At 49.0% G+C, this 13007-nt stretch overlaps 6 protein-coding genes across 6 annotated transcripts; 1 reads left to right on the forward strand and 5 right to left on the reverse strand.

The window, feature by feature from the left end:
- Positions 1-253: 253 nt before the first annotated feature.
- ramB (bifunctional protein farnesyltransferase/protein geranylgeranyltransferase) lies at positions 254-1460 on the reverse strand (the record flags this gene model as incomplete). Its single annotated transcript, XM_057230834.1, has 3 exons — positions 254-959; positions 1063-1167; positions 1231-1460. The coding sequence occupies 3 exons, from the start codon at positions 1458-1460 to the stop codon at positions 254-256; spliced, it is 1041 nt and encodes a 346-aa protein (XP_057085924.1).
- Positions 1461-1820: 360 nt separating this feature from the next.
- N7447_006573 (uncharacterized protein) lies at positions 1821-4583 on the reverse strand (the record flags this gene model as incomplete). Its single annotated transcript, XM_057230835.1, has 4 exons — positions 1821-2388; positions 2454-2750; positions 2832-4268; positions 4342-4583. 4 exons carry the CDS (start codon positions 4581-4583, stop codon positions 1821-1823), a joined length of 2544 nt encoding a protein of 847 aa, XP_057085925.1.
- An 806-nt stretch (positions 4584-5389) lies between these two features.
- N7447_006574 (DUF924 family protein) lies at positions 5390-6441 on the reverse strand (the record flags this gene model as incomplete). The annotated part of the gene is made up of 3 exons (XM_057230836.1): positions 5390-5990; positions 6053-6396; positions 6430-6441. The coding sequence occupies 3 exons, from the start codon at positions 6439-6441 to the stop codon at positions 5390-5392; spliced, it is 957 nt and encodes a 318-aa protein (XP_057085926.1).
- Positions 6442-7065: 624 nt separating this feature from the next.
- On the forward strand, positions 7066-9341 carry N7447_006575 (Zn(II)2Cys6 transcription factor; the record flags this gene model as incomplete). Its single annotated transcript, XM_057230837.1, has 2 exons — positions 7066-7119; positions 7170-9341. 2 exons carry the CDS (start codon positions 7066-7068, stop codon positions 9339-9341), a joined length of 2226 nt encoding a protein of 741 aa, XP_057085927.1.
- A 477-nt stretch (positions 9342-9818) lies between these two features.
- Positions 9819-10413, reverse strand: N7447_006576 (uncharacterized protein; the record flags this gene model as incomplete). Its single annotated transcript, XM_057230838.1, has 2 exons — positions 9819-10070; positions 10276-10413. The coding sequence occupies 2 exons, from the start codon at positions 10411-10413 to the stop codon at positions 9819-9821; spliced, it is 390 nt and encodes a 129-aa protein (XP_057085928.1).
- A 530-nt stretch (positions 10414-10943) lies between these two features.
- On the reverse strand, positions 10944-12670 carry N7447_006577 (putative carboxylesterase; the record flags this gene model as incomplete). The annotated part of the gene is made up of 2 exons (XM_057230839.1): positions 10944-12199; positions 12301-12670. 2 exons carry the CDS (start codon positions 12668-12670, stop codon positions 10944-10946), a joined length of 1626 nt encoding a protein of 541 aa, XP_057085929.1.
- Between the last annotated feature and the right edge of the window lie 337 nt (positions 12671-13007).

Consider the following 13007-nt stretch of genomic DNA (forward strand, 5'->3'; position numbering starts at 1 on the left):
TTGGCTTGACTTTTGGCGTTTGATTTGCCGCACTACACTTTTTGGTTTCGGACTTTCTAATTACTATCGTCTACATAGAGGCTTGAACTTTCGCACAGTTCATTCATACAATCATACAAATTATACGGCGGCCGTATACTTAAAAAAAAGAATACCATTTGGACATAATATTTTTCAACGAAACGTCCAAGACCCTAGAACAAATCTGAATTATTTCGATAGACGTTGTCCAGCGCCACATGTTTTCCGCCCTTCATACGGCAGCGAGAGTCGCAACGCCCTTACCCAAATCAACCATACTCTGATCTAGCTTCCGAATACGATAATCCCAGTAGTTCTTCCGGATAGGATCAAACTCCTCTTTCAGCATCGTCCACATCCGAACAGCTTCACTCTCCCTCTCAGTCTCAGAAAAGACATCGGCCAACCACTCAACAGCATGCGAACTCTTAACGGCCCCCTCCGAAACAAACCCATCAACAAACTCCTCCCACTCCCCCAACCCACGCCCAGCAGCCCTCAGAACTCCACGCGCATACCACCACGGGCTCCGGTTCTCCGGCGCGCGCAGGATAGCCTCCTGCGCAAACTTCAGCTCGCCATCAACCATGTCCTCATCGACAACAGAAAGTCTGCCCTTCTCGGACGGCGCTGTGGAGAGATCACCTGCATTCACCATCCCCGCATCTGGGAGTGATGTGTCCCGCGGTCCGAAGCGGAGCATGTACCGGTGGTTCCAGGCGGAATTGTTGCGCACATCGGCTTTCAGGAGGAATTCCACGTCTTCGAGTTCGCGTGGCTGGTCCCATAGTCCGAAGTGCCGCACAAGCCAGTGACGGTAGGTCCATACGTGGTAATTTTTGGAGTCTTGGGCGAACATCTCCATTAGGAAGTCTGCTTCTTTGGGTGGGAAAGTTGGGAAGTGCGCTTTTGATGACAGCAGGACTTGGCGGTGGTGCCTGTTTGGGTGTTAGTTTTCTTTTTTTGATATTTTTGTCCTCTTGTCTCTTTTTCTTTCATGACGTTCTGGCATCGGTGGTTGCCGGGTGATAGTCGACATACCAAATTTGGTAGTTCTTGAGGTACTTCAATGAGACATCGTTCAACCAGCTCAATTCTTCATTCAGGTCTTTGTCCAAAGCGAACAGAATCTTTGCTCGGTAGATCCTGTATAGGATGTCAGATGTGCGATATGGCATGTCACGAGGGGGCTATTACTAGCCAACTTACCATACAGTGTAATGCGCTGGATTCATCGAGATCACATCTTTAGTCAAATTCAATGCCCGCTCAGACATCTCGTTCGTGGCCATCACGGCACGCAAATACGAAGTCGCCTCGAGGTAGTCGGCTGGGTAGGCGATGGTCGCCAGTGGCATAGCACCCGAGCTTGAGCCATCATCCAGGTCAATTGGAGTAACAGATGCCCATTCAGGGTCGGTGGAATATGTTCCCTCCATGGTTCTGCACAGATTGGAGTGAGAAGCTTAAGACCGGAAGGATAATTGCCGGGATGCAATCAAATGGTGGGGTACAGGGGTTAGATGCACAGGATGAGTCCGGGTTAGGTCTCACGACTAAGGCTTTGCACAAAGTGAGATTATGCAATCTCGATCAATCAAACCCCCGTTGAAATGAGAATTGTCTAAATAAAAGATCGAACGTGAAATGCAGCGAATATAAAACATGAAGTGGAGGTGGGGCGGGTGTGTCTGCCTCAGGCGCACACAAAGAAACCGAACAATACTAAGCCAACCCGCTTCTCTTCCTATTCTTCTTTTTGACTTGTAGTTAAAAATTGAAGAGATTTATTTGCAGTTCTATTGGTAATTCCATAATATTTTCTGCTCCTCGATCCACCATTTTCCCACTTTCTCCGCGTCGGCCAGCCACTTCCCAGCTTTGTCTCCATGCTCTTTTTGTACCCGGCCGATCAACTCCTCGAGAGACCACCCACGCAATGGACTCAACTCGTCCGGGTCGGTGTCTAGATTAGAGAACACGTACTCAAAGTCCCCGGTTAGTGGCAATATGAGTCGATACGGGACCGCTGCAGACCCAACGCTGAGCATTGTACCACCGGGGTTGATAATGCCAAAGTTCCATGCCTGTCGGCCATTGTGGGTAGCTTGGTACGGGCGCACTAGTGACTGTCCTTCATATTCATTCATCAGGTCTAGGGCCACATCGGAGTCCATCTTGTTCAAGGAGCCTGAATTCACGAGTAGGTCAAGGATGGTCGGGACGACAGACATCGAGGTTGCATTCGCTGTGATTTGCAGTGCTGGCAATAGCGGGTGTCGGAAAACGAGGGGAATGCGGAAATTGCTGATATGTCCGTTCTCGTATGTACCGGAGGCTGGCGCATCTTCAGCGAATGCCTGGCCACTATTTGAGATTAGTACATGGTCAATCGGTTGTTGTGCGTAGTTGCTGAAGTAAGTGCATCATACTGATCTCCTACAAGTACGACTAATGTCTCGTTTGCAATCTCAGCTTCGTTGAGGACCTTCATTATATCGCCAAGCCATGCGTCCACGTATCGGACCGTGTTCAGATATTTGTTGATGTCCCTGTGCGTCGCGAGGATATCGTCTCCACCAAAGTATTGTTCTTGTTGGTACGTCGTAGGCATGCCCCATGGGTGATGGGTTGTGCTCGTTAAATGTGACAGGAAAAGTCGCTCGTTCTTCTCGATTGTATTGTTCACCACGTCTCGTAGGTATGGGTATATCTCGTACTCCGGGTACCTGAGGTAACGTCCACGGGTGTTAGTAATGTGAGTGCCCATAGTCAAGGATAGTCTTCAATCGGGAGAAGGATATGCTTACCCAAAGTAATTGATCTCTATCATGTTCTTGTGATGATGTTTGGCACTATGCTTGGCAATGTCTTCGCGATAGATTGCTTCTTGAAACCCCATCTTCTTGTTGAGCTTATATTGCTCGTCAAACCGTCCTGTGATGGACTGCAAGAACACAGAGCTCCAGTTCCGATCATGAATGTGCTCAAGCCCATTGCCAGACTTATGACTCACTGTGTCCTGGGTCGACTTCTGCTTGAGTTGGTTGAATAATTCAAACATCTGCATGAGACACGGCTGATAATTTTGGGATTTGACCTCATCCACGGAGTTCACTGGCAGTGGGCCCGCACCACAGTAGTTCATAATTTCGCTTTTGAGTGATACACTGCTACCAGTGAGAATACCATTGAAATTGATGCCGCCCATTCCTGGTTCTGTCATACCATTCCATCCGTCACTAGAAGGGCTGTAAATTTGGTCATTTGTCGAAAATCCACTAGCCACCCCGGTCAACTTCTCTGCGTTTGGTGTCAAATGCGATAGTTTGGCGTCAATCTCTTGGAATACTGCGGGATCTTGGGTATCGTAGGATGATAGAATCTTCTTGTGCAAATTTGAGCCTGCCTTGAAGGGGAATATGTCCTTCCGAGCACTTTCCATCAACACAACTACGACATGTGTAATGGGGACTTTATGGTCCTTGAGAGCCTGAGCTACCGGCTCTAGCATTTCACGGTCGAGGTTGGTGATTCGAAGGGGGTCATCCACGGGGCTATAAGTGTTATTTTGAGTCCCATTTCCATCCGCAGTAACAATATCTCCTTCGTCGCTGTCAGACTCTCCTTCGCTCCACCTCGTGAACCCTGGTGGTAAATCCCCAGACGCCCATGCGGGTCGAATATTTTTGGCGTTGGAGTCTGCCTTACCCGGGGCCCAGCCCTTGAAGTGATCGCGTGGACCTTCCCAGTATGGCTCATCAGTTAGGTCCACGAGTGGAAATGGTTGATCTCCAGTCTGATGTAGCTCAGCAGGTCTCGAACCCAAGGCCAAGAAAAAGCTAAATGGGATAGTTTCAGACATATGATTATAAGGCACCTGGGGCCGAGTCAAGCGCAAGAGTCCAATGACCATCGTGGCGCATATTGTCAAAAGTTGAGTGAGTCGTGCTGCCCCGGGCTTTCTTTGGGGAGTGGCAATGATGCCTACTTCGTCTGCCTTTTTGGTTTGTGTGCTAAATAGCGCAGACACCCAACTGTCTATGAGAATGCATGTCCAATATTTGAGTAGCCATGAGGTCACAAGAAGGACGCCCGCAGCTCCCAGAAACGATGTCAGCCCGCTGAGCATCAGCTTTCTCCCTTCCGGTTCACTTCCCACGGTTGTGATTCCATCCCAGGGGATCTCACTACCAGTCACAAGATAGAAACATATCTGAGACGAGGACAAGATGAAGCTCAGAGATCTGTAACAGTTAAAAATCTCGGGTCTGACTCATTGACTCTAGTAATAAGTAATAGCAGATTTAAAGTACTTACGTGATGGCCACTGTCACTACAGTGCCTAAAAGGGACTTTACGCCCGTAAATTTGAAAAGCAGCCCCCACGCGGTTACGAATAGAAGAATCTCAACGATGAAGAATGTCGGAAAGTAGAGCGCAAATTGAATGCCGGGAAGAGAAGAGGCATGCTGGAGCAGATGAAGCACTTTGGATGATGTCACTGACACAACCAGTAGCGAGATAACGAAGGGCCTGGTAAAGGGCTGGCGTGGTATCATAATGAAAAAGAGTTGGAAAGAACAAAATGCATGTTGCCTCCGAGTCACCCATCTGGACAAAGAACTAGAATAGGGGTAATTCTTGCAAAGAATTACCTAGTTACGTATTTTGGGGTGTTGATCTTCCATTACAGTCATGTTTCATGAGTATTTACACCCCAGTACTTCCTAATGCTTTCCCTGTACTCTCTTATATCATAGCCCGCAAGCTGGAGTTTCTACCATAAATCTATGAGCGTGTATGTGAGCTTTCTAGTTACTGCTTATTACTTAAGGGGTTGAATGAAGTTTTAACAGGCAGAGTGGAAGGTGACCTGGAGCCTTTCGGAGTACTGGGGTGCAAATACTCATGAAATGCCACTGTATGTACCCATGCATACATGTCTTAAATTTTAGGAGCGCATTCCTAATTGGAGCCTCCTTGGCTATGTCTAGCACACAAAACTAGCACTTAAAGATTACGTGGCGGAATAAGCAATCCTTAATATTATGCAAGGATGCAGGGATTTTTCCAAGTTTACTCCATACATAGCACAAGATGACGCGTTGTCGTGTGGATTCCTGCCTGATTGGGAATGGCAGTGCTGAGATCTCAGGGGGCGGGCCGGGGAGGCTAATCAATTCCATATAAATTCCATATAAATTCCCTATAAATTCCCTACATATAAGATCTATCACCTAATAGTTCGACGTTTTTTTTGTCTGTTGAACTCTTCCCATATATCAATATTGTACACTAGTATTATGTGTGGGCTCGGGAATATATATATATATATATATATATATATATATATATGCTCGAGACTTCACCCAAATGTCTCACCGCCGTTGTTCAGGTATTCAATCTCCTCTGGGGTAGAAACTCTGCCCAGCGCCTGATTCCGATGCGGATATCGTCCAAATCGCTCAATGATCACTTTATGCCTCTTCTCAAAGTCAAGAGTATTTCTCAGGAATGCCTGAAGTGCATCCGCCTTCTTAGATAGCACGCCATGGCATTTGATTTCCTCTCCGGTGAGGGTCGATGTATCTTTAGCCAGTAGCTCATTGACATCTTTGGCTGTACCTTCGTGCACCTTGACGGCTTGCTCATGCACAGCCAATTTTTCCGAATGCATAAGGGGCATGTGGAACCAAGTACGGTAAGCCATGCGATACTTGAAATATGGTGACTGAGTCGGTATACCTTCTTCGATTGCCCGAAGGGCGATCTCCTCGGCCAATGGGTCAAAGCGCTCAAACACTAGCTTCGATTCGGCCCCCCGGTAACAATTGCGGGGAACCTGGTCAAGTAGAATTATGATGCTGAGCCAATCCCTTGGCGAGGACGGGCTAACCGCAGAGAGAATTTGCGTAGCTGAGACTCCCGAGCCAGCGATTATTTCTAAAGCAGAGCCAGCTTGGGTGCTGTTGGAGCTCGTTAGTCTTCTGTTATGACGTCGAAAATAAGGAGACGAATGGGCACTTACACGCAGGCCTCGTCGAATGCCTCGTCACGAGTGAACCACTTTCCCATCTCACTCCATTCGGGCAGGAGGAGTGCCTCTTCACAGCTCAAATGATCGAACCACAACTTGTGCACGTCATCAAGGAGGGTTGGTGTCAAAGTCTGCTTCAGTTCGGAGGAGCTTGCCGTTGTGATGGGATTTGAGTGAAATTTGCGAGCAATAGTACTTCTGCCAAAATTCTTCTGCAATTGAAGCCTTGCAGTGGGATTTGTACGGAGACTTGAGATTGGTATCAGGCCGTTAGTCGGGATCACCACCGGCTTGCAAGTCGCCAGTCTCGTCTGAACAAGTCCCTTTGAGATTGCCTAGTTATCTTAATGTTGGAATTACATAAATACTGATTTGGACATTTGCTTACCTTGCTGCGCGTTATATATCTCATGATCGAGCCCTGGCAAGGTGTAGTTATCAATTACTGGCAGAAATCAGGCGTATCACGTATGGTAAAAATGGCAGATATTGAAGACTCTGTTAACTCTGTTAACTCTAACTAAAATGACAAAACCCGCTTTTTCAACAATCTGAGCGGACATAGATGACTAACTGTATTATGCACTATGTATGTCGAGTACCACTTGTCACATGATTTTCGGGGTGAATTACTTTGTCTCATCCACGTAATTCATCTCTGTGTTCAGAATTACAAAGCACAAGCCCACTCGCTGGACGGACCCCAGGCCGCAGCTGAGTCATCATGCATGTTCCCCAGCATCTTGGAAGAAGCAGTGGAAGTTTGTTTTATTTTGATTTTACTACATGTATACCTTCTAGAATCTTGACATAGTCCTATAGTACATATGTATATACCCATTCAAAGACCAGTTCTCTTATATCGCCTGCCCAAAGAGGCAAAAGAATCCCGTTTATCTCGATAAGGCCGATTCCTCACTCCCCGCACGGTTTTCCCCTCAGCCTATACTCCGCATCTTGAAGATTATCGGGTCCTTTCAGCTTCATATTCTCTAGGCTTTATAATGCGCCGCGTTAAGAAATCTAGAAATGGCTGTGCAAGATGCAAAAGTAAACGAGTTCGTGTTTCCCGTTTCCCGCCCGGAAAATCGGATACTAACATGCACAGGTCAAATGCGGCGAAGAGAAACCTCACTGCACTCGCTGTACCCGCTTAGGCGTCCGGTGCCCTGGCTATGCACAATCCCTGCGCTGGGTTACCAAGTATGAGCAGTCTAGTCCCGCCGCGCCGGTATCGATCTCGGAGGTGAGAACCCCGAGTCCCGCGGCTTCTGCTTCGACTCCTAGCCAGCCGGCAAACCAAATCGACGATGCCCTGCCGGATGATTCACCTTTTGAGTCGACACATGAACTAGGTCCTTCGAATTTTGTTTTAGATGGACGAACTCCTCTATGTGACAATCTATGGGATCATCCGGGCCACGGGTCTTTACCCGAACTGACGGATCTATGCTCACCGTCCCCGATGGTGGCGGTATCGCCGTCTTTCACACACCAAAGAGACCCTTTCCATGACTTTGAACAGTCAGAATATGCCGGTGTAGATCTGTCACACTTTCTGTCACTTATCGGACCAGCGCCAATTGAGGAACAGGCTTCCAATGTTTACCGAGACTTCTCACCTTCGGCCATTGTGCGGAGTTATCCTCCTGCATCACATCGCCCTGTACCACAAGACTTCATGTCAATTTCCCGTTCACTGAATAATCCATCATGGACCTTGATCGAGTACTATTTCAAAGAGGTAGCAGCACTGTTCTCTAGCTACGATAGCCAGATGAACCCATTCCGAACCACGGTATCCCGTCTTTGGGGATCTTCACTAGCAATGTGTCGAACAATGCAAAGCATGGCTGCCGCAACGCTGGTCACTGAATTTCCCCAGTTCGGTCCCATGGGCCGAAGGATGCGTGATGAAGCTATTGGTATAATCACGCGCGAGGAAGTAATAGACGACAAGTCTTTGTTGGCGCTCCTCATGCTCGGACAGACAGCTAGCTGGCACGATCCAAATGACTTGGGTATATCGTTTTTTAACCTGCTCCGTAAGCAGCTTAACACCATCGCTTCATCATCCCACGGCCCTGGCTTCGGCTTCCCTAAGAACGACAGCAATAACTACCGGTTCTTCGAAGAAGCTCTCATCTACTGGGAGATGCTGCTTTCTTTCGTCACAGATAATGACACTATGGTCCTATCTGACAATTCACGAACCGCTTCATCCACAGACGAGTCCTTTGTTCTCCAACGAGTCCCGCACCCGTGGACCGGTATCGCGCGCGACACTCAGTTCACCGTGCACGAGGTTGGACAACTCATCCGCCGGGAGCGAAAACGCATTCACTCAAGGCGGTTCACCTCCCAAGATGATATCACCCGTGCGCAGTTAGCAATCGAGAAAGCTCGCGAACTAGAAGAACGCCTCTTGGGTCTCGCCCATCCCTCCGAGGCCGAGATCGTCAGTCCTGGTGACGACGATACCCCAGTATGGCACCTCCTCACAATGGCCGAAGCGTATCGATGCGTCGGCCTCATGCAGCTATACCGCGTCTTCCCAGACCTACTGTACAACCGCCTACCCGCTCCAGCATCCACATCACCCCAATACCCTAGCAACGCCGATCCAGCATCCCGCGACTCATTCTTCCCAATCGACCTCGACAGCATGAACCTGTCAGCTGGATTCGGCGACCCCAGTCCAACGACAGGACGAAACACCAATCCTCGACACAACGCCCCTTTGCCATCTAAAAGATCTTCCGCTCACAATCTCTACCGTCATTCCCCTCACCATCTACCATCCCCGCCATCACCAGACACGCAACAACCCCCCACCCCAGAAACCCTATACAGCAACTGGCTCACCGAGTTCGCTGTGACAACCCTTTCCCGACTAAGAACCATCCCCCTGGAATCACGCACCCGCTGCCTCCAGCCATTCCTCCTAGTTGCATCCTGCTCAGAGCTCCGTATCCCGCGTCTGGCCACAAACGCAGGTACTCAACCCCGGAATGGCGAGGATTATTCAGAGGGCGGAGATAACGATAATACCAACCCGAATCAAACACCTACCATCTCAATGGAGGCCATTGAAGTCTCGCGCACGCGCAAGTTCATCCTTGGCCGTCTAACGTCCTTTTTGCATGTTTTACCGCCGAAACCGATTCATGTATGCTTGAAATTAGTTAATGAGGTCTGGAGGAGGTTGGATGCCGGGGACCACGATGCTTATTGGGTTGATGTCATGATTGAGAAAGGTTGGGAGACAACCATGGGGTGAGAGAATGCCCAAGTCTGGCTTTGGGGCTCCCAGTTCAACACCATTGTATCCTTTTATCATATTCACGATCAGAGTAGCTGTTGGTTTCAGTTAAGACGGTACCAGGCTTTGCTGAATGATATGTTAAGACTTGTGAATTTATCATACCTCGAATTCGCAGTAGTCGTCATCTGTGTCAAGTGGGTGGCCAATTAGGGATTGGAGGTACAAGGGAAGACCGAGATATCTTTGTACGAAGTGTTATTAGATCGAAGGTGTATCTTGTAGAGAAAGAGACAAGAAGCAGCCTTATCAAAAATGATTCATAAAATTCATCAAAGCCCACAAAGCTCACAAAAGCACCAAACTAAAACAAGAACCTCCTAAATCCCAATATTTCTTCTGTTATTTTCATGTTTCCCAATTTTCATTTCCAGAACAAACCCCAATGTCAAGTACACAAATCCATAAACACATAAACGATCCAATTGAAACAAACTACTTGTTGTCACCGCCCCGGGTGTATCCATCCCACCACTTCGAGAACATACCGCCCTTAGCAGCCTGCTCATTCCAGCTCGCGCGGCGGGTAGCCATATCCGGGTTTGTAGATTCACGCTTCTGTGTGTGCAAGTTTGAGAAGAGACCGTTGGCAGAGCCGGCTGAGCTGCGGCGACGCTCACCCAGGGTTGGAGGATTGGGTGCGGTGCCTTCGGTTCCTTTGTTTGAGGAGGTGGAGGTGTTGGAGTCCTTCATTTTGGGTGTTAGATTGGTTTTGGGGGATTTGGTACAGATGATAGATAGATGATGATGATAGATGGATAGATGGATAGATGGAAGATAGATGGAAGATAGATGGAGGATAGATGGAGGATAGATGGGGGATGATGTTGTAGGGGATAATATATGAGGATGATATATAATAATCAGGTATCGAAAGAGGCAAATGACCTACCCTTCTATCAGTGATGGGCATTGCCCATGCAGCACGACCACTAGGGCTCTTGGCACCGCCGTTCATCCAGACATTCAGATGCTCGTAACGGTCGCCGGGGGTTCCGTGCCAGTGGCGACGGGTATTGTCGTCGGACATTTTGGAGATTTCTAGGAAGTTGAAGTAATCCGTGATGGAGGTGAGCTAGTTCTTTTGGGGATTTAATTTAGGAAGAGTGAAAGAGGAAGGGAATTTTAGAGAGAGGATATGATGATTATGAGATATGCTTGTAAGGGTTGGGAGTCGACGACGTCATGGTTCGGGTTGCCCTTTGTAGATATGGAATAGATGGGAAATGGAAAACATACCTTGATATTCTCCAATATTTGGATTAATAGAAGTGAGAATAATCCAGAGACCGGTAAAGAGGGGGAAAGCTGGCTTATAAGACTATATAGCTTACTACGTTACAACGTTCACCAAAGGTCTAGTTATAACCAACAATATCAAGTACTTCCCTAGTACTTACATATATACTTATTATACTTGTCCAAACATGTACTTTGAATGTACTATGATGTACCCAGCCTTGACGTAATTAGGATGCGGGGAAAGCTTGGCATATAATTTGAGGTTGAAGCTACATATAGCAGTAGAAGGATAAATACACCTACAATAGTAGATAAACCTCACCTCCCAGCTTCCCTCAACACCCTCCAAACTCTAACCCCCTCCTCCCAATTCCCATCCTCCACGATCTCAACACTCCCATCCGCCCTCAACGTCCTAACCAACCTAGCCCCAGAAGTTCCCCATCCAAACTCCCGTTCCCCACGAACAAACATCCCTAGCGGATCAATAAATCCCTCCTTCACAACCCTCTTCTCCTCCTCCTCCAACATCTCCCCATTCCCAAAGAACCAAACCGGATAATCAGACGAATGCGTAACCCCCCACTCAACCGGCAAAGTCGCCATCACACACTTCGCCCGCCACTCAATCCGATACCGAAACAGCAACGCCGAAGCATCCACTCCGTCCTCATTCTCCGTCAATGCATACGCAAGCCCACGCTGCATCTGATGAACCTGCATATCAGCGTAGATCCTCCCCCACGCATCCTGGTCCCAGTTCTCGCAGTGCGCCGGTAGACGGCCGTCCGGGTAATATAGCGGTATGACAGCGTCCACGATGTGTTCTGGGTAATCTGCGACGAGACGGGTGCGCAGCGCGGAGAGGGTATTGTCTGTGGGCGGGAACCATACGCTGTAGAGGAAGCGCTCGTCGCAGCATTCGCCTATTATGATGCGGATGTTGCGGGATAGGAGGCTGCGGGCGAAGGCACCGCTGTCGAGTGTTGTGAACAGAGATGGGGAGATGAAGGATGTGTCTGTGGTTGGGCGGAATTGGTGGAGGGGGATTGTTTTTGCTTTGTCGAGGAGTGTTTTTGCGGGGATTGAGCGTAGCCGGGTGAGTTTCTCGCTATGGGACAGGGTGAGGGGGATGTCCAGGGCGGTTAGAAGTTGGTTGAATTGGGTTTGTGTTTCGGTTGCCTGCTTGGGCTGAACGGCTGGGCTGTTTGACCAGATGCAGGCTTGACGAATGAGGGAGTTCTCGTCTGGTTGGCGGAGGTCGTAGGCTAGCTGATGGAAGACGGAGTTGGCACCTGCGGAATATCCCGAGATCGTAATGGTCTCCGGATTGCCACCGAATAGCTGGATGTTCTCCTTCGTCCACTCCAGTGCTAGTCTCTGGTCCCAGAATCCATGATTCCCAACTGTTTCTCCGGCAGTGGCTGCGTCCTCCTCCAGTTCTGCCGAGTAGAGGAATCCAAAAAGGTTGACTCGGTACGCGGGCATCACAACCACGCAGTTGAAATCAGCCTCGCCGATCAATGTAGCCGCATTAAATGAATTGGGTGTGCCGAATTGAAGCCACCCACCATCTGCGCCGAACAATTTCTGTCAGCACGATCCATATGGAACTATCTCGCTTCATCCCAGATCCGAGCCCCATATCTCCTAGTTTCAGTCAGACAATACTCACGAATATAAACAAAAACAGGCCACCCCCCCTCGGGCACATCCCCAATAGGCGTCCAAACATTACACTGAAAGCAATCCTCGTTCCACGCATCCGGGCTCTCGGGCGTAAGTCGAAATCCTGGTTGGGGACAAAGCCCCGCACCCTCATCACAGCGGCCCGGTGCCTCTTCGCTACCGTAGGTAAATGATGCGGGTAAGGGATGGGCGCGGCGCCAGCGCTCGGCGGGGGCAAGGCCGTAGCGGACGCCGCCGAAGTAGTGGCAGAGGTCTTTGGCTTGGCTGGTGGGAGAAGACGATGTTGAGATTGTTACGCCTTGGATTGTGCCGCGGTGGGCGAGGGATTTAAGGTGAGTGCGGCGGTTTATTTCCATCTTGTTTGGTTCCTGTTCTGTTGATGACTGATTTGGGGTAGTGCAGTATAGATCCCAGTTGTCACAGACGTATATACACGTCTCTATTCTGAAGTCGTCTTTGACTATGCTGTAGTGAAGTAGAGCAGTCGAGACGGGGAACCACGCCCTTTAAGATAGTATCGGCCTTCATTCCGCAGTTTCTAGACACTTAGCCGAGATAACGAGGCGATTGGGCTTCATTGGTGAGAGACAAGGAAATCGGCAATTCGCCATTCACCATTGGCCATCGGCAGTTGGAGAAGGAGAGATTGCTTCTGTGGAGAACGGCACAAGTCCGCTCGGAGCTAGATCTGGC

This window comes from Penicillium robsamsonii (genome assembly GCF_028829455.1).
Source record: "Penicillium robsamsonii strain IBT 29466 chromosome Unknown utg000003l_segment0_segment0, whole genome shotgun sequence".
Lineage (NCBI taxonomy): Eukaryota > Fungi > Ascomycota > Eurotiomycetes > Eurotiales > Aspergillaceae > Penicillium > Penicillium robsamsonii.